Here is a 27380-nt window from a genome sequence, read left to right on the forward strand (position 1 = left end):
AGAACTGAAGCCCTTCCCCCGACTCCAAACCACCGCTCATTTTGCAGCCGAGTTCTCCAAATACACACGATGTGCTAACCTTGAGATAAAACACAACGCTGCAGCACTCGTGTTTAATGTGTTTATGTACAGTACACCGGATTATCATGAATTATAAACGCTGAGGTGACGTCAGGGTGAACTCGACTCTTACGGACTCCTTTTCCTTGACCAGTCGGACTTTCTCTGAGGTAAAACCGCACTACTTTATTATGTTTATTACTTTATTGTGTGCTCTGTTATGACTTCACGTTGAGTTAGCGGACAGGGCTAAACAACATCCACATCCACTCACTTTATGTATGTGTGTGTGTGCGTGTTTGCGTCTCCATGCAGGAGAAACACATAGCAACCGACGGTGGCGTGTGTTTAATGACGTCAGCAGCACCACAAACATCTTTTATCGTCATAATATGCCTCTTTCGTTGCGGTAAGCAAGTTTATAAAACGTTAGTAGTGTTTTGGCTACATCATCCGAATTAGCCGTGTAGTTTGTATCCAGACCGCGAGCATTTGTTATATGTTTGAATTAAACGTGATAGTTTTGTAACAGACTGTGGCGTGTGCTTTATGACGTCAGCAACATCGTAAACATCGTTTTATCGTTATAAAATGTTTATTTCGGTGCGGTTAGCATGTCAAATGATGGTGTTTTAAGTTAGCTACATAATCCAACTTCAGTCCAGAATAATCCAGACCATCAACATTTGTATCCAGTAAAATGTATTATTTGTCACGTTTAAATTAATTAAACATGATGGTTACATCCAGGGCTTGACATTAACACCTGCCAACCAGCCAAATGCGGGTAGATTTTAGCTGAAGCTGGTTATTTTATTTATTTATTTATTTTTATTAATGCTTAAAGAACAACATTTAGAACAATACAAGAAGAAATGGAGGAAAAACACACACACACACACACACAAAATAATAATAATAAATGTCATACATAGTTTTATGTATAAAACATATGTTTAGTTTTATGTATACAGCTATATTTTGCTTGCTTTGACACATTATTTAAATTTTGTGGTGAGGAAATAATTAGTTCGGTGTGGCCAGAGAAAAAAATAAATTGTAAATCTTTAGTGTTGAGCCGGGCGAGGCAGTGGCGCAGTAGGTAGTGCTGTCGCCTCACAGCAAGAAGGTCGCTTGTTCAAACCTCGGCTCAGTTGGCGTTTCTGTGTGGAGTTTGCATGTTCTCCCTGCCTTCACATGGGTTTCCTCTGGGTGCTCCGGTTTCCCCCACAGTCCAAAGACATGCGTTACAGGTGAATTGGGTGGGCTAAATTGTATGTGTGTGTGTGTGGATGTTTCCCAGAGATGGGTTGTGGCTGGAAGGGCATTTTATTAAGGTGCATCCATATAAATGGCCCACTGCTGAGACTGCAGTTCTGCACAAGACTTTTGGCCAGCGGAGAAATTAAAATGGTCTTGCCCAACTGAGTCTCGTTCTCTCAAGGTTTTTTTTCTTCACTCACCTATCAGTGTTTTTTTCCCTCTCCGCTGTCGCCTCTGGCTTGCATGGTTCAGGATTGGTAGAGCTGTGCATCGATGGATTTGCTCTTCAGTGTTTGGACTCTCAGTAATGACTTTAAAGCACACTGAACTGAGCTAAACTGAACTGAACTTAAACACTAAAAACTGAACTACTCAGATCCAGTGACTATGACCATTTATGTGAAGCTGCTTTGACACAATCTACATTGTAAAAGCGCTGTACAAATAAAGCTGAATTGAACTGAATATTAGATGAGTCAGTACCAAAGACAAATCTAAAGCTCATCTAACAAATAACTGAGGATCCCCTGCCAAATGATGTTATATCTCTGTCTGTATTTCAGCTGACCTCATGGCTAACCCCGATACAGATTTGCTCCTGGTCACCATGCACTTGCTGACCAACCCCGGCGACTCTCTCCTACTCCAGCACACCCTTGACTGCCTCCTGAAGTGGGTTCGTCCGGGTCTCAGACTCTTCCACGTGTCTGAGCGGGCCTGTCCCATCCATGCCTATGACAGAACCAACCTGTGCCCTGCATCCGGCTACCCGTCACATGCGGTGACCATATTCCTGCACGAGTCCTACGGAGAAGAGCGTATTCTTAGGGTGCTGGAATTTCTGCAGTGTCCACCCTGGCAGTATCATCACACTGAAAGCTGCGGTGCTAAAGAGAGCGGAGTTTATATTACATCCAGCAGCACCCTACTGAAGCCCTACTTCATGCCCAGCCGGGACTACTACAGCCTGGGCACTGGAATGCCGGTGTGGGGGGTGCGGTCGGTGCACTACGGAGAGGAGTTAGTGCGCGTGACTTTGCACAGTAGCTTTGATAACTATGAGGACATCGTGCGTTTATATGAGACGGTCCTGCAGAAGAGGGCGGAGGAGCAGAAACCGGGCTTTTGCTGGTTTACTCTGCTTGCAGAACAAGGGTTTAGCCTGCAGTTGGCCATCAAGCAGCTCTCGCCGGGGGTCCGCGTGGAGCCTTGCCAATCCGCCGTGCTGCAGTTTAGAGTGCGAGAGATCGGACAGCTTGTCCCCTTGCTGCCTAACACCTGCTCGCCTATCAGTGCTACCCGATGGCACACTGAAGACCTGGACGGGAACAAGATCCTCTTTCAGGTAGGTCAGCACTTTCTACTGTAGGAAAGGCAGAATTATTCATCCTCTTTTTCAGATGTTTCCCAAATGATGTTGAACAGATTTAGGATTTTTTCACAGTATTTCCTCTAATATTTTTTCTTCTGGAGAAAGTCTTATTTGTTTAATTTCGGCTATGATAAAAGCAGTTCTTAAATTTTTTAAAAGCCATTTTAAGGCTAATATTATTAGCCCCCTTCAGCAATATTAGTTTTGGATTGTCTCCAGAACAAACTGACTGACACAATGCGATTTATTACTGAAATTGTAAACAATATTTATAATACAATTATTAAACAGGGTGTCCGCGGGGTCTTAAAATGTAAATTTTAGGCTTTAAAACGTCTTAAATTAACACAAATATAGTGTTGTAGGTCTTAAATCCCACCCAGTCAGACTGACGACATTCATCCAGTCACCAACAATACATTCATTTTCTTTTCTTAGTCCTTTTATTAACCAGGGGTTGCCACAGTGGAATGAACCGCCAACTTATCCAGCATATGTTTTATGCAGTGGACGCCCTTCCAGCTGCAACCCAAAACTGGAAAACACTCATACACTACGGCCAATTTAGTTAATCTATTCCCCTATAGCGCATGTGTTTGGACTGTGGTGGAAACCGGAGCACTCAACGGAAAGAACATGCAAACTCCACACAGAAATGCCAACTGACTCAGCTGGAACTCCAACCAGCCTTGAAGCTGTGAGGCGATCGTACTACCCACGATAATTGTTTTAAAAAATTAAAAACTGCTTTTATTCTAGCCGAAATAAAATAGATAAGACTTTCTCCAGAAGAAAAAATATGATAGGAAATACTGTGAAAAACTCCTGAATCTGCTCAACATCATTTGGGAAATATTTGAAAAATATTCAACTGTATATATTTGATCTTTCATATAATTGTGCCTTTAATAATAAATATACATTTAATAATGTTCAACTTGTCTTTTTTGACACATTAACATGGATATGAAATAACTACATTAGATTTTTTGTTGTTGTTGCAGAAAGCAAAAAACAAAACAAAAAAAAACAACAACCGGGATATTAGAAATAAAATCCTCAATGGCTAGCCCTGTACAAGTCTAAAAATCCATTTATAATGGTCTTAAAATTAATTAATTCATTCATTTCTTGTCGGCTTAGTCCCTTTATTAATCTGGGGTCGCCACAGTGGAATGAACCGCCAACTTATCCAGCAAGTTTTTACGCAGTAGATGCCCTTCCAGCCGCAACCCATCTCTGGAAAACATCCACACACACTCTCATACACTACAGACAATTTAGCCAACCCAATTCACCAGTACCGCATGTCTTTGGACTGTGGGGGAAACCGGAGCACCCGGAGGAAACCCACACGAAGGCAGGGAGAACATGCAAACTCCACACAGAAACGCCAACTGAGCCGAGATTCAAACCAGCGACCCAGAGACCTTCTTGCTGTGAGGCGAACGTGCAACTCACTGCGCCACTGCTTCGCCGGTCTTAAAATTGTCTTAAAAAGTCTTAAATTTGACTTGATGAACCTGCAGAAATCCTGTTGAAGTAAATGCACAAAAAAGACAATTATTTCATGATAACTGACACTGAATGCACAGCCCAAGTTTAGCCCAGCCATCTGTGTTTAGACTTCTTTTAAACGCATGGAAAAAAAGCATGCTGGGGTTGAATGGATGTTCAGTTTTTTGGGCAGGTATAAGTAGGGCCGGACAGAATCTGCAGACATTTCTATTTGGTTCATTTTTAATTGTAAACCCTGCAGATTTATGCAGAGTGGTTTTGAGAGTAAACAAAAAACAACTAAAACATGAAATAAAAATAACTTTTATTGAAGGTTTAAATGGCAAATCCAGTTAGATTCACTTGTTTGGTAAAGCAAAGCAAGTCTCATATAACAGATCTACTAAAGACAGAAGACATTACATCCTATAAACATTTGCATATCAGTCAATAATATTACTGAAACCAATATATAATCGGGTGGCGCAGTGGGTCATTTGGCATTTCTGTGTGTTTGCATGTTCTCCCCGTGTTGGCGTGGGTTTCCTCCGGGTGCTCTGGTTTCCCTCACAGTTTAAACACATGTGCTATAGGGGAATTGATCAACTAAATCGGCCGTAGTGTTTGAGTGTCTCCCAGTTTTGGGTTGCAGCTGGAAAGGGCATTCACTGCAGAAAACATATGTTGGATAAGTTGGCGGTTCATTCCACTGTGGCGACACTAAATTAATAAAGGAACTAAGCAGAATGAATATGAATATAGCTAAATGAAAATGAATAATTACCCCAACACTGCTAATGAATCATGCCTTCTTCCACTCCTCCAGGTGAAACCTCCAGCTCAGCCCCAGGCCTCCCACACCTCGGCTTTCCCCCTGAGTGGCGCCAGTCTTCCCTCCAGAATTCGGCTGCGGAGCTCCGGTGCCTCCAGACCCTCCACATCTCCCTGCAGGACACCATCTCATATGAAGGAGCAGATGACGGGACGCTCTTGTGTGGATCTGCTGGAGCCCCGTGTGCTGAGATCGGGGACGTGTGGAGGAGAGAGTATGGGTTCAGACGGGGCGGGCAGCACTCCTCCGGGAAGCTCCTGTTACTCGTCCCAGCGCAGTAGCCCTGCAGGCCTGTCCGCTAGCTGGTATGAGCCAATGATGGCCTCTGAATCCTCCATACCCTGCCTCTTGCTGGAGGAGGAGGAGGAGGATTCGGAGACTAATGTGGACACGGGCTGTGCCGTACACACACAGTCCGCTCTGGTGACTCTGAGTAGAGACCTGAGACACGGCCTGGAGGAGGCAGAAAACTCAACAAGTATTTTAACAGAAACACAGAACTCACAGAGCCGCCGTCTGCATGCTCAAGTAGATGAGTTCTTCATTTGACTCTTTACATTAAGGGGCCGTTCACATAATGTAACGAAGGCCAGCTAGTAAGTGCTGTGCAGGTAAACATCACTCCTCTGACCTCTAAAGATGCTCTAGCGACTGATGCTAGAGGCCGTGGCCTTTAGCCTCCTTGTTAGAGCAACTGACTCCCATGCGGAAGGTTGCTGGTTCGATACCAGCTCGGAGCGGGGTTGGGTGGCGTAGGACTGGCGGGGTTACACATGCGAAAGTGCATTATTCCCAATGGAGGCAGGTGGCTTGCATTCTCCAATCTCATCTAGCTGCATTTCAGTACTGTTTTATATGCCCTTCACTCGCTAACTTCCCATGGATGTACGTCATTGATTAAGGTACACAAGCGTGCACTACTGGCGAAGCATCTGAATGGGGTTTAATGGAATGCACTATACCAGCGGTCACCAAACTTGCTCCTGGAGGGCCGGTGTCCTGCAGATTTTACCTCCAACCCTAATCAAACACACCTGAACAAGCTAATTAAGGTTTTAAAACGTATACTAGAAACACCCAGGCAGGTGTGTTGAGGCAAGTTGGTGCTAAAACCTGCAGGGACACCGGCCCTCCAGGACCGAGATTGGTGATCCCTGCACTAGACCCCTGAGCACTTGGGAACTACACTGTTGTGACCGTGTCACATTGCATTCTGGGACATATATGTTGGAGTGGACATATGAAGCCGACTCTCTCCCTGGGTCAAAATTGTCTAGCGTATGTAAACGTAAACTTCCCTTGTTCACTTCATGAGGGGAATCACACATTAATGACTCGTTTCCACTGACTGGTACAGTACAGTACGGTTTGGGTCGGGTCTCCTTTATCAGGCTTGCATTTCCACTACCAAGGGTACCCTTTGGTGGGCGTGGTGTCTGACAAAGTTTCAGTCACATCATTCTCGCTCGAGGAAATGTCTGCAATAAAGCTGCACAGGTCGTTCACATATCATAATGAGCAGCACTTCTCACAAAACAGATGCTTTACACACATAAATACTTCTGTATATATGTTTAATACTTACTGTTCTATGAACATGATTATAACTGCAGATCAATGACAGCGCAAAATTGCCTGCTGTCTGTAATTATATAAAATAAATAAATAAATGAACATATATGAACAAATACAGCCCCTTATAGTCACCGATATGATACCAACTACAGAAGAACTACACACAGCAGACATTTAGTCCTTATTTAGGCTCAAAACAACACAAAGTATAGCCTACAGTCAGTGAAAACCTCTCATCTGTGTCTGAAATCTTCAGCAGCACATGTAGCCTCTGTTAGAGAGTCACTCCATCATTCTAAGTTCATATTAGTCCAAAAGGTGATGATAAAAATTAAAGCAGTTTGTTCATGTTTGCTGGAGAAATAATGTGCTCCTTTTTTCCGGCTTCTCCTTTGTTTTTTCGCGCGTCACTCTCGCGTTTGTCAGTGTCTGACAGGATCGGGTTTCAAAAGCACGCCAATAATCAAGCGCACGTTATTATCATGAGCTCAAGAAGTTTGTTATTTCAGATATAGACGCGCGGCGAGCGCAAGCAAGAAAGCGAAACCACTCGAAATTCAGACTGGCTCGTAAAAAACTAAGGGGCACAGGGTGAATTCTGCTCTTCTTTTTGGCTTTGTGACTGTTCAAGACGTCGACACGGTTTGTTTGAGCCCGGATTGACCATGGCTCATTATTATATGCATATCGCTGTAATCTCTCGCTGTGTATTTCAAACATGGCGGGTCCTTTGTTTAAATTCTGGCTTGTTGCGTAAGCGAATGACGTATCTCTGTAAACCAATAGCGTTCAGCTGCGCTTCTAGCTCCGCCTTTTAGTACCCTATCTTGTGTTTGGGACCCTTTTGAAAGGGTGCCGAAAAAGTGGTACGGTACGGTTTGGTACGCCTTTTGACAGTGGAAACGGCCATAAAAGCGTACCGAACCATACCGTACCATTCAGTGGAAACAGGCCATAAAAGGTTCAAGAAACCCTGAAGCACAGTTTTTGAGATTGATTAACTAAATTGTCCTTAGTGTATGTGTGTGAATGAGTGTGTATGGATGTTTCCCAGAGATGGGTTGCAGCTGGAAGGGCATCTGCTGAGTAAAACATATGCTGGATTAGTTGGCGGTTCATTCCGCTGTGGCGACCCCAGATAAATAAAGGGACTAAGCTGAAGAAAAATGAATTAATGAATGAAATAATTTTGCTTTCCAAAAATCAAACTACTGGTTTTAAAAAGTGTCTTTAGACTTGAAACAAGACAAAACCTTTAAGTAAAAAATTTATTTTTCCAGTGGAAATGATGACAGATTTAAATTTTTTTTTGAGTGATCTCTTTAACAATCCATTTTATACTTTATTCAGTCATATATCCTGAAAGTGCGAGCATTCCCTGTAGCTTTTTTGCTAAATACACAACCAAAAACATATCATTTAAATATAATTCTTTAGAATATATAATCAAATTAATTTCCCAGTGAGGGGTTGCAGCTGGAAGGGCATCCGCTGTGTAAACGTGCTGGATAAGTCGGCGGTTCATTCCGCTGTGGCAACCCCGGATTAATAAAGGGAGTAAGCCGACAAGAAAATAGTAAATGTTGGTTTTAGTGTGAATGATCCCTTTAATACTGTAAATAAATGCAGTTTGTCTCCCTCTTGTGGTCACAGTAGCTCCTTGTCCTGTAATGATATTTTCCCTAGTTTTCGTTTCCCACATCAGCAGATTATTTAGCTTGTTTTAAGAGAAACATGACTTCTTTTGTATGCATTATACGTATCACAGCTCATTGTCCAGTAATGATGGAGTTTTCTGGCAGCCGATCCACTGCAGGCTGTCTGCCCACCGTCCAGCCGCAGTAATGCGCAGCTTCCCAATGTCTAACCTCCAATACTGCTGCTCTTTAAAGAAATAAAGCATCCCGTCAGGCCTTGTCAGGGCCCCGTTTACCTCTCGCGGGACCCCCTTCCAGTCCCTCAGAGGACGAGGGTAGTACAGCTCCATGCTGAGAGACCTGGGGTTCAGGACGAGGTAGCGGGATCCTTTAAAGAGCACCAGTTGACCCAGAGGCTGGTAAAAGAAGGCACAGTCTACGTGTTTAGGCAAACCCAATGCACTGCTCCTCTTGGGGAATCCAGGGTCCAGATTAGATCCGGAGTAACGCCACATCCGACGTCCTGACCAGGAGAACAAACAAAAGAGACGCGTTGAAGAAATGCATCATTAACCCTTGTGTGCTGTTGGGTCGTGTTCATCCACTCTGGCCGGATTTTGAGTCTCAATTTAGCTACAACTTTCTCTGTGTTTTAGCAAATGGGGGGATTTTTGGCAACAAATCTTATTTTGGTGCATATTTTAGGGGAAATGCTATGGGTTTTCAAAAACTCAACAACACACTCAAATTTACTACCCTTTCCTTTGTCAACATTGATATGAAAATAAGCCGCTCAGAACACAGTCAACACAGTGAGTGTACACCCACCGGCCACTTTATTAGGTACACCTGTCCAACTGCACATTAACGCAAATTTCTAATCAGCCAATCACATGGCAGCAACTCAATGCATTTATGCATTTAGACATGGTCAAGACGATCTGCTGCAGTTCAAACCGAGCATCAGAATGGAGAAGAAAGGGGATTTAAGTGACGGATGGTCGGAATTTGGTGCCATCATCATGAAAGCATGGATCCATCCTGCCTTGGATCATCAGCGGTTCAGGCTGGTGGTGGTGGTGTAATGGTGTGGGGGAGATTTTCTTGGCATAAAGCATCTCAAACTGGTTTCTTGAACATGAAAATTAGTTCACTGTACTCAAATGGCGGAGGAAATCCACACGTACACGGGGAGAACATGTAAACTCCACACAGAAATGCCATCTGACCCAGCCAAGGCACCAGCAACCTTCTTGCTGTGAGGTGATCGTGCTACCCATTGCACCATCGCACCGTACAAATTAGCAAGGATTATTTTACAGTACACACACAGCAAAAAGGTCACTGGTTCGAGTCCCTGGGTCAGTTGGCGTTTCTGTGTGGAGTTTGCATGTTCACCCTTTGTTGCCGTGGGTTTCCTCCGGGTGCTCCCCCGGGTGCATTTATTTTAAAGATTAAAACAGGCTTGAGATTGTAATCGGTAAAACGTAAGCTATCAAACTTACTCTGCATTGTTTTGGGAAACTTTCTAAAGTGTGCATGGTCCTACCTTTAAAGAAGTATAGCTTTCTGTCTAGTGGATTGAAAGCAGCAGCTTCAATGGTGACAGACAGCTGTGGCCAGCGGGTCTGCAGCAGACAAGGATCGCTCACACTGCCGTTAGACACCGACCAGAAACGATAGCCCTGGAACACCAGCACGGCCCCATTCTCATCTACAGAAAAAAACACAGATAATCAAACACTGCATCCCAAATCCTATAGTGCCAACCTGATTTTGCTGGATTACATCTATCTTGATCCTGGAACAACATTCCAATCAGCCTATCAGAATTCAGGGATGCGTTTACTGTTTATGGCAAGTTTAGGCTTACGATTATGCACTTCTACATGGTTGCAGGGGCGCAACTACACATTTACTGAGGGGTATGCGGGTTCAAGTTGATTACATTTTAAAACAAAAATGATGTTCCAGGATCAACATGGATAATGGCTAATTCAGGATCGCATCGTACTTGGCAAAATCATGGTTTGAATTTCCAGTTCAGGGCTCAACAATAAGGACTGCCCGGTGGCCCAGGGCCAGAGTGAGAGACACTTGGGACAGTAGACCGGATCATTACTGGCCCGATTGGGACAGTGCTGCCTTGTCACTAACATTTAATTTGTCTGTGACTATTTATCAATTGCGTGCATTTTAAGTTTGCGCTTTTAAGTCTTTAAACACTACCTTCTCTGTGATGTCGTAAACACCATATTGCTTTCCGGTTCCTCTTATCTGATTGAGAATTCTATTTTTTTCCGTAACCTGGTAACCAGTACAGCGAAGAAATGGCAACATGGTGGCAACATCACATTCTAAGGCTAAAAGAAAATGTTTCTAACATCTTGGAAGCAGAAATTTACGTGTGAACAACGCAACAAAACAAAAAAAAAACACAGTTGCACAGTTTGCCGTCAGTTTGACAAGTCAGCCATACTTTGTTTAATAATTTCAAACCGCAATAAAATACCTCCACATTTTCCATACTTTTCTTTTCTGTTTGCTTTAATTTACAATTTTCTAAAAGTATTAAAATTCTAGATTCACAGACTTTATTTTTGACACATTATTTAAAATAACTTCCCTTTTTTTTGTTGGTGGGGCCAGTGAAAATTTTGGCAGGGCAAGTAAAAATCTAAACCACTGCCCCGATCAGACCCATAGAAAAAATCCTTAGCGTTAAACCCTGCAGTTAGTAAAAAAATATAAGTGTTTCAACTATATTCGCTGTTTAGCGTGTAAGTTAATAAGTGCAGAAGTACATTACTGTATAGTGCCAAGCTGATTTCAAAAAGTAGGACATGCTGCTGGATTGACATCTATATTGATCCTGTTGCACCTGCAGACCAGGGGAAACTTAAACCCCTCCCCCACTCACTAATACACTGCAGCAGACAGCGGGGGATGGGTTTGCATTATTTATTGAAAAATAAGGGCTTACATTTTTTTTTCACAACAATAACAGACAATGTCTGACACATATAGTCGACCAATCACATCAGACTGTCATCAAATCAATCACCACAGATTAGCTTCACACAAAAAATGAGGAAAAATGAATCCCCGAACAAATCAAATGGGAGTCGTTGGAATATTTAAAGGGCACCTATTGTGCAAAAATCACATTTATAAGGGGTTTAAACACAGTTGTGTATGAATATAAGCAGCCTCTAATTGTAAACATGTATTAATTGTATTTTTTAATAATCAGACTTGATAAAATCAGTCTGCAGAAACACTTTGATTGACATTCTCCCGCTGTACGTGTACGGGGAAAGCCCCGCCCACTAGTGACCATTTCTCCCTCATTAGCATAAACAGCTCTGAGTGAGAAGCAGCCGTGCGCCATTAGAGTTTTAAATCTGCCGCTATGCTGACACACAGGCATCTGTAGCTCCGCCCACTTCTGAAAAGAGCACTCATTTTAATTTAAAGCGACAGTCACCAAAACAGCACAATTAGGATTAAAGCCTAAATGGGTCAGTTTGAGATATCTATAAAACATTATTTGTGAGGTATTTTAAGCTGAAACATACACAATAGGGACATCAGAGACGCATTTTACAAAAAAGCTGCATAACAAATGTACTTGAAGTACAAATAAATGCATATTATAAAACAATCAAAGTGTCGACCTTGCATACATTTCAGCCTGTTAAACTAAACTACGAGCTTGTATAATGCAGAATAGTTGTACTTAATGATACAACTTTCATTTAAATGTCTTGCTGTTACCTGTGGTGATGGCATCAAAGAAACCGTGACAGTAATTGGGTGTGAGGGAACTTTCTCTGGGGTCTTGAGAAATCTGCCAGTCCTGCATGGTCCATCTTAAAGCCCGCCCCACCAACTGCTGCACTGTGTCCCCGGGTGGTTTGCCTGCACACACATGCAAAATTCCAACGTGTATGACACTGCTGTGCACAGATATTTCCCAATCATAACAGTGCATGTCTATGGTAGTTGCGAAAGAGGAAGTGCTTTGAGGAAGCCCAAAAATGCTAAATATTATTACAAAGCACATTTTTGAACATAGTATACACTTCCTGGCAGAATTATTGTCGCCTATCCAAGTTTTAGCAACAGCAAATAATAACTTGACTTTTAGTTGATCATTTGATGTCAGAAGTGGCGTATATGAAAGGTGAAGGCCTCTAGATTTTGCTTATTTGAGCACAATAAAATCTGATCATGCCTTGATTATTAATGATTTGATCAGGACAGTGCGGTCTGACTCTGCTCAGACTAAAGTGTCATCACTGAACAGAAATAATGTCCAGTATAGAATATAAAGTCCTGCTGCAGTGGAGACAGAATGAATATTGTGTCTGACTCCATCATGAGCTTGGAGGACTGCATCCATACATCTCTGACATGACTCAAATCACTGATTAATAAAGTCATCTGAAATGAAGAAGAAAGCCTTCTTGCAGGACTCACAGAACTCATCAACATTATTTGGATTAATCTTCAATGCCTCCTCCTCCATGCTCAATAATGTTCATATCTGGTGACTGGGCTGGCCAATCCTGGAGCAGCTTGACCTTCTCTGCTTTCAGGGGCTTTGATGTGGAGGCTGAAGTATGAGAAGGAGCGCTATCCTGCTATCCTTGGGGGTCTTGATGGGCTGCCTAGGTCGCCTCTATGGATGCGCCGGCCCTGATTACACCTGAAAGTACATAATTTAAAAGCATGGTTCCCCCCAAAACTATTTACCATCTACCTCAAGTGTCTTTATGGGGTTTCTTTCGTCTGATGAACACAAAAGAAGATATTTTGAAGAGTGCTGAAATACCATTGACTTCCAGAGTAGGAAAAACAAATACTATGGAAGTCAATGGTTTCCAGCTTTTAGAAATATCTTCTTTTGTGTTTATCAGAAGAAAGAAACCCCGTACAGGTTTAGAACAAGTAAAGGAAGAGTAAATAATGTTTCGGGTGAACTATCCCTTTAAATTGAACACATTAAACTCAGCTTGTCTGCACGGTGACCTCACAGCAAGATGGTCGCTGGTTTGAGTCTCGGCTGGGCAAGTTGGCATTTCTGTGTGGAGTTTGCATGTTCTCCCCATGTTTGCGTGGGTTTCCTCCAGGTATTTCGGTTTCTGATTGATTAACTAATTTGGCCGTAGTGTATGAGTGTGTTTGTGTGTGTGTGTGTGTGTGTGTGTGAGTGAGTGTGTATGGGTGTTTTCCAGTGCTGGGTTGCAGCTGAAAGGGCTTCCATTGTTGAAAACATATGCTAGATAAGTTGGCGGTTCATTCCACTGTGGCGACCTCCGAAAGAAAATAAATGAATGCACACAAAGTAAAATTAAATAAAACATCAAAATTCCTCTGACAAACATCTGTTATTGTGGTGAAGGAATGCAGTCAGACGGTGCCTTCTCTGATAAACATGAGCATGAACACACACACACACTCATGTGTGTTTAGCACATATGCATTTGAAATAGCTTTATGTGATGACTTATGTGGCTCTCCTGTTGCTTTAGGAATAAGTGCATATGTAGTGTTGTGTGAAAATGACTGTTCGCTTGCAGAATGATCCTGATATTATTATATGACTGACTGAAATACTTGATTTTGATTGGTCTATACCAGTGTTTTTCAAAGTCTAAGACAGTGGGCCTCCCTTTTGACACAACTTATCCATTGGCGCCCCCCTCCTCCCAAACATGCACGCACACACACACAAAATTCTGGAGGTTTTCTTGCTATCTCATCATGCTTGGTTTCAAGGTGTCGCTGAAGTTTAGCGGGTCTCATGCTGTCATTAGCCAAAATATCTTGACAAACCACACATAAAAGTCGTGGTTTATCAGCTGGTCCTGTCCACGTAAATCCTAAACTCAAATACTGATCATCATATCGTCGTCTTTTGGGTTTAAGCCCTGAACTTGAAGGCTTTGAATCAGGGGTTCTCAGAAACCGATCCATTGCATTAGCAGCATGATTAGCAGGCATATACCTGTATTGGCAGGCTTGCCAAACAGAAGCGAATTCACTGCTATGGCCTTCTGGGTAAAAAAGGTTTTCTTATTTTTGATGTATTATTTTTTTTAGCTTTGTTTAATTAAAACGTTTAAAATAATAAAAAATACATATAATAATTAAACTTAATAATTATTTTTATTATATAATATTTTTTCCCGCGCCTCCCCTGACATGCTTTGGCACCCCCCAGGGGAGGCGCGCCTCACACTTTGAAAACCCCAGTTGAAGATTTACAGATTCAGGCATTTTTCACAGCATTTCCTATAATATTGTTTCCTCTGGAGAAAGTTTTATTTGTTTTATTTCGGCTAGAATAAAAGCAGTTTTAACATCATTTTAAGGTCAATATTATTCGCCCCTTCAGCAATATTAGTTTTGGATTGTCTCCAGAACAAACCACTGTTATACAATGACTTGCCTAATTACCCTAACTTTACCCTAATTACCCTAGTGAAGCCTTTACATGTCACTTTAAGCTGAACACTAGTGTCTTGAAGAATATCTATGCACTTTTTATTTAAATAACTTTATTTGCTCTGTTAATTTTATATATGCATGTAATTTGTAAAAATTGTATGCAGATGCAATGCATTAAAAATATTATTTTTATTTATCCTAAATTAATGAATTATTTTGAAGTCATTTAGTGATATTCATATCGCAAAATGTATTGCAGAAAAGGGCGGCATTGTGGCCTCACACCAAGACGTTGCTGGTTTGAGTCCTGGTTTAAGTTTGCATGTTCTCCCCGTGTTGGTGTGGGTTTCCTCCGGGTGCTCTGGTTTCCCCCACAGTCCAAACACATGCGCTATAGGGGAATAGATTAACTAAACTGGCCGTAGTGTATGAGTGTGTGTGTATGGGTGTTTCCCAGTGCTGGGTTGCGGCTGGAAGGGCATCCGCTGCTTAAAACATATGCTGGAATAGTTGGCAGTTCATACCACTGTGGCGATTGCTGATAAATAGGAGACTAAGCTGAAGGGATATGAATGAAAAACATAATACCACAATGTTAGATCTTTCCAATATTGTGCAACCCTGGAGTCTGAGAGTCACTCTTCTGTCAAGTTTGTTTGTTCGGGGTTTTGTGGTGTTTGCACGTTTCCACTCAACTTCTCTAAATGAGAGCCCAGATCTGGACGCTGCGGGTAGTGATGGTATGTGCTGAAGATGGATGGTGTGTCGTTTGTTTTCTTGAAAGCACGACGGCGTGTGTAAACCTGCCTGACACATACTTGAGAAACGCTTGACAGCTTTGACTGGCCTGGAATTGTTAGTTGTGTTTGTCAGAGCAGATATATGTTTACAGAATTATATCCTGCATATTTTTCCCCAATTTCTGTTTAGTGGAGAGTAGATTTCTTCAACACATTTCTAATTATAACAGTTTTAATAGCTCATCTCTAATAACTGATTTCTTTTCTCTTTGTCATGATGACAGTAAATAATATTAGACTAGATATTCTTCAAGACACTAGTGTTCAGCTTAAAGTGACATTTAAAGGCTTCACTAGGGTAATCAGGGTAAAGTTAGGGTAATTAGGCAAGTCATTGTATAACAGTGGTTTGTTCTGGAGACAATCCAAAACTAATAATGCTTAAGGGGTGAATAATATGGACCTTAAAATGAGGTTAAAAAACTGCTTTTATTCAAGCCGAAATAAAACAAATAAGACTTTCTCCAGAAGAAACAATATTATAGGAAATGCTGTGAAAAATTCCTGAGTCTGTTCAACATCATTTGGGAAATATCAGACAAAAACATTCACAGTAGGCCTAACAATTCTGGCTTCATTTGTATGTGATTTTACTATTACTGGTACAGTGTGTTTGTTTACCATAGAGCTGTTGTACGGCAGTGATGTCGTCCCAGCTGAGCACAGCATTGGAGCTGATCTTCTTATAGTACGGGGACATGAGAGCGTGACGGACCGGCGAGTGCACCAAACCCAGAGTGTGGCCAATCTCGTGCGCCGTCACCAGGAATAGGTTGTGTCCTTTATAACCGCTCAGCGTCCAGCGCTCAGACATGTCAAAATGAGCTTCACCGCGGAATGGGAAAAACGCATGAGCCAGAGCACCACCTGATGAATACACACAGAGATAGCTGAAAAACAACCTAGTAAAAAAAGAAAAAGACAAACCGCACATTGAAGGGTTAATTCACGCAAAAAAGAAAACTCTGTCATCATTTGCTCAACAATCACCTGTTCAAAACCTGTTGGAGTTTCTTTCTTCTAATACCTGATAGCTCCGCCCTAAAGCACTGATAGCTCCACCCTATAAATGACTGATAGCTCCGCCCTAAAGCACGGATAGATCCACCCTATAAATGACTGATAGCTCCGCCCTAAAGCACTGATAGCTCCACCCAATAAATGACTGATAGCTCTGCCCTAAAGCAGTGATAGCTCCACCCTATAAATGACTGATAGCTCTACCCTAAAGCAGTGATAGCTCCACCCTATAAATGACTGATAGCTCTACCCTAAAGCACTGATAGCTCCACCCTATAAATGACTGATAGCTCCGCCTTAAAGCACTGATAGCTCCACCCTATAAATGACTGATAGCTCCGCCCTAAAGCACGGATAGCTCCACCCTATAAATGACTGATAGCTCCGCCTTAAAGCACTGATAGCTCCACCCTATAAATGACTGATAGCTCCGCCCTAAAGCACGGATAGCTCCACCCTATAAATGACTGATAGCTCCGCCTTAAAGCACTGATAGCTCCACCCTATAAATGACTGATAGCTTCACCGTAAAGCACTGATAGCTCCACCCTATAAATGACTGATAGCTCCGCCCTAAAGCACTGATAGCTCCACCCTATAAATGACTGATAGCTCCGCCCTAAAGCACTGATAGCTCCACCCTATAAATGACTGATAGCTCCGCCCTAAAGCACTGATAGCTCCACCCTATAAATGACTGATAGCTCCACCTTAAAGAATTGATAGCCCCGCTCTAAATTACTGATAGCTCCGCCCTAAAGAACTGATAGCTCCACCCTAAAGGACTGATAGCTCCACACCAAATGACTGATAGCTCCGTCCTAATAGACTGATAGCTCCACCTTCAATAATAGTGCCACTTTAAAGCATTGATAGCTCCGCCCTACAGGATTGATAGCCTAACCCTAAAGGACCGATAACCCCACCCTAATGACTAATAGCTCCGCCCTAAAGCACTGATAGCTCCGCCCTACAGGATTGATAGCCTAATCCTAAAGGACCGATAACCCCACCCTAATGACTAATAGCTCCGCCCTAAAGCACTGATAGCTCCGCCCTACAGGATTGATAGCCCAACCCTAAAGGACCGATAACCCCACCCTAATGACTAATAGCTCCGCCCTAAAGCACTGATAGCTCCGCCCTACAGGATTGATAGCCTAATCCTAAAGGACCGATAACCCCACCCTAATGACTAATAGCTCCGCCCTAAAGCACTGATAGCTCCGCCCTACAGGATTGATAGCCTAACCCTAAAGGACCGATAACCCCACCCTAATGACTAATAGCTCCACCCGAAAGAAAGACGCTAGGAAAGCAAAGAAAAGACAGACAGCACCTGGTCCATCAAAAGCGTTCCCTGCCCCATCGTTGTGTTCTCCATCATAGAAGGCGAGTCGTATGTCTGCTGGCCCCTGATGGAGCTCCAGGAACTGCAGTCCGGAGGCATTACTCCACAGCTGGAACGCTGCACTCACTGCCAGATGCACCTGACTGGTAGAAAGGCTCCGGGGCCAGTTCAGGATGCGGTAGCTCAGCTGTTTCTTCTGCCATTTCTCCCCTGTGGAAACCAGAACAAATATCCAAATGTTACAGGTCAATAAAAAGTCAATAGCTTTTCATGTCTATCACAGCTCTGCCTGTGGATGAGCTCAAATATGCACAAATAGCAACAGCAAACCAATGAGGGTCACTCGAGAACTGTTTTTTGCATTGAGAATATTTTATGTTAGTAGTGAAAACTGACATCAGGTAATACAAACATTCTCAGAGCAATGTTCTGCTCAGCGCAGGTAAGTCAGTGTAAACAAGAGCCGGTGTATGTGTGAATTTGCCTGTACAGCATGTGTAAACAGTGGATATTCTAACCAGGTTGGCATGTAAACTCAAGGCATAGATAGTAATTATGACTCCAACAGCATTTAGCAAGTATTAATGATTATATCAAAACTCCTCAACCCTGAAAAACACTCAGAGACTAAACTAAAGCTGCATCCCAAATGGTACACTATACACTATGCACTCATGCACTATGTACTTACACTTACACACTCAACAGCATAATATATGTATGTAGTGTCGTCCCAAACGAAACACTAATGTTTTTTTACTAAGCGGAAATTCAAACCGCTTCCCCGATGATCTTTGACGGTCGCCAAATCAGTGAAATAAACGACCGAATTATCAAATAATACCTGCCGTGAGTATAACCACATTCACCATCAGGAGGCGCTATAATCACTCTCTTGAATGAATTTTGGATGGTGAAAGCAAAATTCTCCTATTCATTTTCTTGTCGGCTTAGTCTGTTTATTAATCCGGGGTCGCCACAGCGGAATGAACCGCCAACTCATCCAGCAGCGGATGCCCTTCCAGCCGCAACCCATCTCTGGGAAACATCCACACACACATTCACACACTACGGACAATTCACCTGTACCGCATGTCTTTGGACTGTGGGGGAAACCGGAGCACCCGAAGGAACCCCACGCGAACGCAGGGAGAACATGCAAACTCCACACAGAAACGCCAACTGAGCCGAGGTTCGAACCAGCGACCCAGCAACCTTCTTAATGTGAGGCGACAGCACTAACTACTGCACCACTGCTTCGCCACCATCCAAAATAGATAAAGTTATCCAACATGTTCGCCCGATAGCTCCGCCTCTTCCGCTACATAAGCAAACCTGTGGTCGTTGAGTGCGTGAGGTGTCCATCATTTCACACTATATTTTACCGGCTGAATGAGTGCATCATCCGGGTAATTAAAGTGCTCTTATTATTTTTAGAGTTTTCAGTGTGAACGCACTACTGACACTACTTATACTACAAAATGGCGTAGAATAGTGCATAAGTATGCGATTTGGGACGCAGCTTAAGACAACTGAACTGAGGCCATTGCCAATTCGCATTTTATCCATCTTAAATAGCATTCGAGAATTCATGTGAAAAAAAAGTATGCCAAAGGTTCCTAGATCGTCGACTATTTTAACAAAGGCTCATTCTGAAAACGGAGCCCTATATACATTTCCGGAGATCGCAAATTATGTAGCTAGAGGTTCTTATGGCTGCATATCATTTTTAAAATAAATGCAACCTCAAGTGGTTTCGTGAAAACAAAAACAAAGAAATGTAGCTCCTGGGATGCATTTGGCGCTCTCCAGAAATGTATATAGAGGTACATAATGGATTGGACTATTTCTAGTAGAAACTGGAAGTGTATAGGCGTCCATGCTCTAACCGCTAATATTACCTACGATACATTGCGTATTGGTTGCTAATTTGATTAGAACTACAAACCTGAGTAAAAAGTGTAAACAAACTACAAACATGGTGGACACGAGATACCAACCATCAAGTAGAGGAGACGCTTCAGTAAAGAGGTTTGAATGGCTATTAATTGAAAACTAGCCAACTGAAAAATCAGCAACAACAATTTAAACTTATATAAAAGCGTTATATAAAGGATTCTAAATAAAAGAAGAGCAGTTTCTACCAAAACAGCAAAACCCTTTCTAGGTTTTTTATGTAGGCTTGTGTTTTACAGTGCTGTTAAAATACTAAAAAATGTCTCTGTTAATGTTCTCAAACAATTATATTTCATTTAACAAAGTCACACAAGTGCCAATTTCACATCCGTCACATCCATAATCAAGTTCTTCCCTCATAAATGTAAAATAAAATAATATAAAATCAATGATGTTTGTGGGCGAAGCAGTGGCGCAGTAGGTAGTGCTGTCGCCTCACAGCAAGAAGGTCGCTGGTTCGAGCCTTGGCTCAGCTGGCATTTGTGTATTTCAGTTGGCATTTTTGTTATTTCTCCACTTGTGTGGAGTTTGCATGTTTTCCCTGCGTTCACGTGCTCCGGTTTCCCCCACAGTATAAAGACATGCGGTACAGGTGAATTGGGTAGGCTAAATTGTCCATAGTGTATGAGTGTGTGTGTGAATGTTTCCCAGAGATGGGTTGCGGCTGGAAGGGCATCTGCTGCGTAAAATCTTGCAGGATAAGTGGCGGTTCATTCCGCTGTGGCGACCCCGGATGAATAAAGGGACTAAGCCGACCAGAAAATGAATGAATGAATGGTGTTTGTTCTACTGTGAGCAACTCTTATCCTGTAGATGATCAATATTTCCTTTGGGTTTGTGCAGGTTAATTCACAGAATATGATGTAGACTGTAAATTTGCAGTCTGTTTTGGTCACATCTTAATGCATGCTTATTTCCCTTATTTAATATATAAGACATGTTTACAGATTGACATTTTTCTGACCTTATGACTCTGTGGTTAGTAGATTTGGGAAATAAAAACAGACGTTCTAATATAATGTTAACATAGACTCTCTCTGTCAGCTTATGTTGTGAGTTTTCACGGCAAATGTCTCATCCATGACGCTGGAATTGCTCAGAAGCTACTAAATGCGTGAGATTATTTACCTAACTGAGTGTAACGCTTCTTACGGAGATGTTGCCCATGTCTGCCCGTAAAGATGCCGTTTATTCTGTCCTGCCAGGCATCAATGCTACCCGCGTCTGTAACCCCACAGCGGGGCGATGCCATCTTTTCCAAAGTCGCAGCGTCCAGATGGCCAGTGACAGGCAGCCAAGACAACCACTGAAACTCTCTGAGAACAGACCACAGGAAGGAATAGCTGCACTTCACTAGGGCAACACAGCATATCGCAAAACTATCTTTGTATTATTGTATTATGTATAGAGCTTAACACATCCTTGTGTAGCTTTTTTACCAGGATAAATGTTCGGTGCAACAATTTAATGCGGTACATATTTTAATTTAATCTTTCTTTTGTTTGTCATTGCTTAAAAATGAATGGAAAAACGTTTTTTACATTTGTGTTGAAATTTTTACCTGTATCACTTGTAGGACTGCACTATATACAGGTGAAGTCAGAATTATTCGCCCCCTTTGAATTTTGTTTTCTTTTTAAAACATTTCACAAATAATGTTTAACAGAGGCGACGTAGTGGCGCAGTGGGTAGCACGTTTGCCTCACAGCAAGAAGGTTGCTGGGTCGCTGGTTCGATCCTCGACTCAGTTTGCGTTTCTGTGTGGAGTTTGCATGTTCTCCCTGCGTTCGCGTGGGTTTCCTCCGGGTACTCTTGTTTCCCCCACAGTCCAAAGACATTTGGTACAGGTGAATTGGGTAGGCTAAATTGTCCGTAGTGTATGAGTTGGCGGTTCATTCCGCTGTGGCGACCTCAGATTAATAAAGGGACTAAGCCGACAAGAAAATGAATGAATGAATGTTTAACAGAGCAAGAAAATTTTCACAGCATGTCTGATCATATTTTTTCTTATGGAGAAAGTCTTATTTGTTTTATTTCGGCTAGAATAAAAGCAGTTTTAAATTTTTTTAGAACCATTTTAGGGACAAAATTATTAGCCCCTTTAAGCTAATTTTTTTTCTCGATAGTCTACAGAACACACCACTGTTATACAATAACTTGCCTAATTACCCTAACCTGCTGTGGCGAGTCCACCGATGCAACGTCACCGTGGTCCCGGATCCACATCAATTCCCTCATCATCAACCCTAATCAAACACAGCTGAGACCCATCAAGAGACATGGATATAAGCCGCGACCAACCCAGAGACTGTGAGCTTCATTTTTACTCAAATGACTCCCTGGCTGATATCTGTGTCTCTTTTTCTCCCACAGCGGACTCAAGCAGCTGACCATCCCCACTCTCTCTCCTACCTGCACGGCCTCACCCTTTACCCCGGAACCTCTACACTCTTCCCGGCCAGAAGACCGAGCGATCGCTCCGCCCTACACTCTCAGCACCCCTGTAAATAAATCGACCTCCAGAGCAAAGTGTAAAAATCTACCGCTGCTTGCGTGTGTTCTCTATATCTCGCTACACTGCCTAGTTAACCTAGTTACCCTAGTTAAGCTTTTAAATGTCACTTTAAGCTGTATAAAAGTGTCTTGAAGAATATCTGGTCTAATATTATTTACTGTCATCATGGCAAAGAGAAAATAAAAATCAGTTATTAGAGGTGAGTTATTAAAACTATTATGATTAGAAATGTGTTGGAGAAATCTGCTCTCTGTTAAACAGAAATTGGGTAAAAAAGGGGGGCGAATAATTCAGGGGCTAAAAATTCTGACTTCATCTGTATAGCAAAATGATCATGATCAGCTTTGGCTTTTAGCACTCCTGTCTCTCTATTTAATGTACTTCAATGAAATACAGAGTAAAAGACCCAATAGGTGCTAAAACGTCACAGTATTCACCTGATAGCAGTCTTGACTTCAGCTGTGCGGTAAGTTTCGTTGTCTTTATACAGGTATCCATACTGCTCCAGAAAGCCCTGCACACAAATGCATCCTGTCATGCTGCCTGTATATCAATATTCATTCATTCATTTTCTTTTCGGCTTAGTTTCTTTATTAATCTGGGGTCGCCACAGCGGAATGAACCGCCAACTTATCCAGCACATGTTTAGGGCAGCAGATGCCCTTCCAGCTGCAACCTATCTCTGGGAAACATACACACATACACTACGGACAATTCATCCAACCCAATTCACCTGTACCGCATTTCTTTGGACTGTGGGGGAAACCGGAGCACCCGGACACAATCTCACGGCAATTCGTAACTTTTTGATTCAGTGGCTAATTCGTATGAATTCGTACGATCTAATTAATACAATTTAGTATGATTTGCTTATCGCCCAATGACGGTTGGGGTTAGGTGCCACGCCTCCTTTTTAAAATCGTACATTTTTGTACAGCTGAACTTGTACGAATTACCCACTAAACTGGGAAAACGTAAAATACTTACGTTTCCTCGTGAGATCAGGCTGAGGAAACCCATGCGAACGCAGGGAGAATATGCAAACTCCACACAGAGACGCCAAGTGACCCAGCCGAGGCTCGAACCAGCCACCTTCTTGCTGTGAGGGGACAGCACTACCTACTGTGCCACTGCGTAGCCATCATTATTTATAATAATCTTAAATTACCTTGCTTAATGTGCTGATACGGTTCTTTTAAGGTTACACTCCAACACTCTTACATTACCACCAAAAGTTTGCTATAAGAACATTATATCTGGTCTTCAATAATTAATAAATATTAGCAGAAGACAGCACAGACGTATCAGTGCATTTACTCATGGATAGGCCCAGACGGAATCTGCGGACGTTTTTTGCTATTTCTGCTGAGAATTTTGGTAAAAATCTGCGGATTTCTGCGGAATTATTTTGGGAGTATCCAGCGGAGTATCATAACTAAAACCTTAACATATTAAATACAAAAGTAATACATTACTGAATAAAAACTGAATGAAGTCAGATTTACACATTTACTCAAGTAAATAAACAAAATTAATGATGGGCTAAAAATCTGCAGAAAATCTGCGGAATTCTGCGCGCTCAGATTCCGTGTGGGCCTAGTCAAGGATAAAGGCTAGCTGCGCTCTAAATAAAGCATTATTTGGGATGTAGCGCAGCCACAACAGACGCCAAAACCCAAATAAAGGAGATGAAGATCTGTCGAAATATGTGCTTTAGAAGATAACATGATAACACTTTAGATTAAGTAACGATTCACAGCATTCACTACTGGCTTATTACCTGGTTATTATAAAGATATGAACTGTTTAAGGCAAAGCAGTGGCGCAGTAGGTAGTGCTGTTGCCTCACAGCAAGAAGGTCGCTGGTTCGATCCTTGGCTCAGTTGGCGTTTCTGTGTGAAGTTTGCATGTTCTGCCTGCGTTCGCGTATGTTTCCTCCGGGTGCTCCGGTTTCCAAAGACATGTGGTACAGGTGAATTGGGTAGGCTAAATTGTCCATAGTGTGTGTGTGTGTGTGGGTGTTTCCCAGAGATGGGTTGCGGCTGGAAGGGCATCTGCTGCGTAAAATCATGTTGGATAAGTTGGCGGTTCATTCTGCTGTGGCGACCCTAGATTATTAAAGGGACTAAGCTGACAAAAAAATGAATGAATGAACTGTTTATGAGCACTTATAAAGTATGATCTTATTCTACATGCCTCGTCCTAGCCAATACCCAAACCTTAACCCAACTAATCCCTTACTATTATTAAGCAGCTAATTAGTTTGTTGAGCTAAAGTCTTAGTTGATGCTTTGTTAATAGCATGAATTGTACGTTAAAATAAAGTGTGACCAAAATAAATAATGATCATCAAAATGCTTTAGTGATAAAATCTTCTTATTACTGTAGTGCTTGTATGGAAATTGGTGTTGAAGATTATTTTGTTGAGTGAGAAAATAAAAACTTGCTGGATAAGATAGCGGTTCATTCCGCTGTGGCGATCCCGGATTAATAAAGCGAGTAAGCCGAAAAGAAAATTAAAGAATGAATGGATTTGTTTCTTTAAATTAACCCTATATAAATAAAAAATTGAGTTAATCCGTTTAATCATATTTATTGTAGGCTATATCAGATCTTTTCAGTTACACTATTGTCTGAATGTCACTGGATTCACGAAACGTAAATAACGTAAACATGAAGGGGAAATGTAATTACAGTACACTCACAATGGAAGAAAGCTCCTTTTGGATAGACTGCGGATTTTATGGCTGAGGCAATTATTCTGAACACAAAACAGCCTCTTTTTCCATCGCTGTAAGGCATGACAGGACAATACACGTCTCAGAAATGTTTGACTGCATCTGTATGACTAAACTATGCGCGCTGTTTTGAATTTAATCAACCGGAATACCCCTGCGTAGACGCTTTCCGTTTGGGAGAATACATTATCTTCGGACTAAATGAGGTAATTTCTCTGAGATCTTACCTGAGCAGGTGAGGAGATTGGAGAGCTGCAAGAGGTCTGAACACACAGCAGCAGCAGAAACATCATTTATGAACGCTGAAATGTGGTAAATCAAGTTACATTCATTTAAATATAAGAATAAATATATACAGCGAGTAACGCACAGCTGGACTGCTCTGACATCAGTGAGGTAAGAGAGAGCGGTTCACTATAAATTCTTTGGCTCGTTCCGCCTCCAAAACGCACGGGCGTCAACTGAGGCTCATCTACTTTACACTCATGATTTATAGCTTCACCGTGGAAGCCCGTTCCCGCCACTGAATTTTAAAAACAAACCGTTATTGCGTCATGCAAACTCACAATTCTGACATTTTTCCCCTCAGAAATGTTCGATGTAAACTCGAAATTGTCTGTTATTAAGTCAAAAGCGATATAATAGAAGTGCTACAACTGGCCTATTAATTTAATTCTAATTACTAATCTTGAAACCTTTATCAGATAAAAAGTTTATCCTACTCAGGTGAGCATATACATTTATTACGCTTGCCATAATACACAGTTACAGAAGCCAAAGAAAAACCAATGTCAAAGAGCTCTATAAAGCAAACGCTGTTCACATCAATGATTATGTCCAAGAAAATTAGTATTTTCAGCTAATTTCAGTACACATTTAATTTAAACAAGTTAGCATTAAGTGAAACTGTTGGTACTGTTAGTGGAGTTGTTTTGTTGTGTGACAAAGCAATGGGCACACTTTTTTTAAAACTACCTTTCAGAGATGCTGAACACTATCAACCGGAATATCTCTGCTTAGACATTTTCCGTTAGATGTATACATCATCTTCTGACTTAAAAATTTGAGGTAATTTCTCTGAGGTCTTACCTAAGCAAGTGAGGACTGTAGAGTTGCAAGAGATCTGAATACACAGCAGCAGCAATAATATCTTCATTTATCAACGCATTCACCGTTTATTTATGAATGCTGAAATGTGGCAAATCAGAAGTTACATCCAATTAAAAAAATATATATATATATATATTATATATAATATATACACATACATATATATATATATATATATATATGTATATATACACACACATATATATATATATATATATATATATATATATATATATATACACACACACATATATATATATATATATATATATATATATACACACACACACACATATATATATATATATATATATATACACACACACACACACACATATATATATATATATATATACACACACACACACACACATATATATATATACACATATATATATATATATATATATATATATATATATATATATATATATATATATATATATATATATATATATATATATATATACATAATATGGACTGATGAGTCTCGATTTCTGAGGCCACATTCGGATGGTCAGGTGACTTGGGTCAGAATTTGGCGTCAATAACATGAAAGCATGAATCCATCCTGCCTTGCATCATAAGCGGTTCAGGCTGGTAGTGGTGGTGTAATGATGTGGGGGATATTTCCTTGGCACACTTTGGGTCCATTAGTACCAATCGAGCATGGTGTCAACAACACAGCCTACCTGAGTATTGCTGCTGACCATGTCCATCCCTTTATGAGCACAGTGTACTCATCTTCTGATGGCTACTTCCAGCAGGATAACACAGCATGTCATAAAGCTCAATCATCTCAGACTGGTGAACATGACGATGAGTTCACTGTACTCAAATGACCTCCACAGTCACCAGAGCTCAATCCAATAGAGCAGCTTTGGGATGTGGTGGAACGGGAGATTGGCATCATGGATGTGCAGCCGACAAATCTGCAGCAACTGTGATGCTATCATGACAATATGGAGCAAAATTTCTGAGGAATATTTCCAGTAGCTTGTTGAATCTCTGCCACGAAGAATTGAGGCAGTTCTAAAGGGGTCCAACCCCTAATAAAGTGGGCGGTGTGTATTTTTCTGCATATACATTAAATTAGTCAGTGCTAAAGCCAAATTTGGAGTTCATCCAACAAAATAATGCATGATAATGGTCACAAATTAGCACACACAAATTTGTCTTAGATAAAAAAAAAATAATA

At 41.5% G+C, this 27380-nt stretch overlaps 2 protein-coding genes across 10 annotated transcripts; one reads left to right on the forward strand and one right to left on the reverse strand.

The window, feature by feature from the left end:
* fam124b (family with sequence similarity 124B) lies at window positions 1–8238 on the forward strand. Of its 4 annotated transcripts, XR_012391202.1 has the most exons (5): window positions 1–230; window positions 376–469; window positions 1887–2668; window positions 5019–5988; window positions 6144–8238. XR_012391202.1 is itself a non-coding variant. In XM_068213665.1 (4 exons), exons 2-4 carry the CDS (start codon window positions 412–414, stop codon window positions 5571–5573), a joined length of 1395 nt encoding a protein of 464 aa, XP_068069766.1. In that variant the 5' UTR covers window positions 1–230; window positions 376–411; the 3' UTR covers window positions 5574–8238. The 4 variants fall into 4 exon arrangements, 2 of the variants coding, with proteins under 2 accessions (XP_068069766.1, XP_701271.5); XR_012391203.1 differs by lacking the exon at window positions 376–469; XM_068213665.1 differs by having other exon boundaries at window positions 5019–8238.
* Window positions 4501–26286, reverse strand: mmp28 (matrix metallopeptidase 28). Of its 6 annotated transcripts, none has more exons than XM_073924290.1 (9): window positions 26162–26286; window positions 25300–25374; window positions 22772–22848; window positions 20948–21135; window positions 17852–18073; window positions 16114–16359; window positions 12014–12157; window positions 9786–9950; window positions 4501–8759 (listed from the first exon to the last, which is right to left on the reverse strand). In XM_073924290.1, exons 2-9 carry the CDS (start codon window positions 25363–25365, stop codon window positions 8362–8364), a joined length of 1506 nt encoding a protein of 501 aa, XP_073780391.1. In that variant the 5' UTR covers window positions 25366–25374; window positions 26162–26286; the 3' UTR covers window positions 4501–8361. The 6 variants fall into 6 exon arrangements, with proteins under 6 accessions (XP_073780391.1, XP_073780392.1, XP_073780390.1 ...); XM_073924291.1 differs by lacking the exon at window positions 26162–26286 and adding an exon at window positions 25639–25819; XM_073924289.1 differs by lacking the exon at window positions 26162–26286 and adding an exon at window positions 25429–25465 and having other exon boundaries at window positions 25300–25335.
* Between the last annotated feature and the right edge of the window lie 1094 nt (window positions 26287–27380).

This window comes from Danio rerio, chromosome 15 (assembly GCF_049306965.1).
Source record: "Danio rerio strain Tuebingen ecotype United States chromosome 15, GRCz12tu, whole genome shotgun sequence".
Lineage (NCBI taxonomy): Eukaryota > Metazoa > Chordata > Actinopteri > Cypriniformes > Danionidae > Danio > Danio rerio.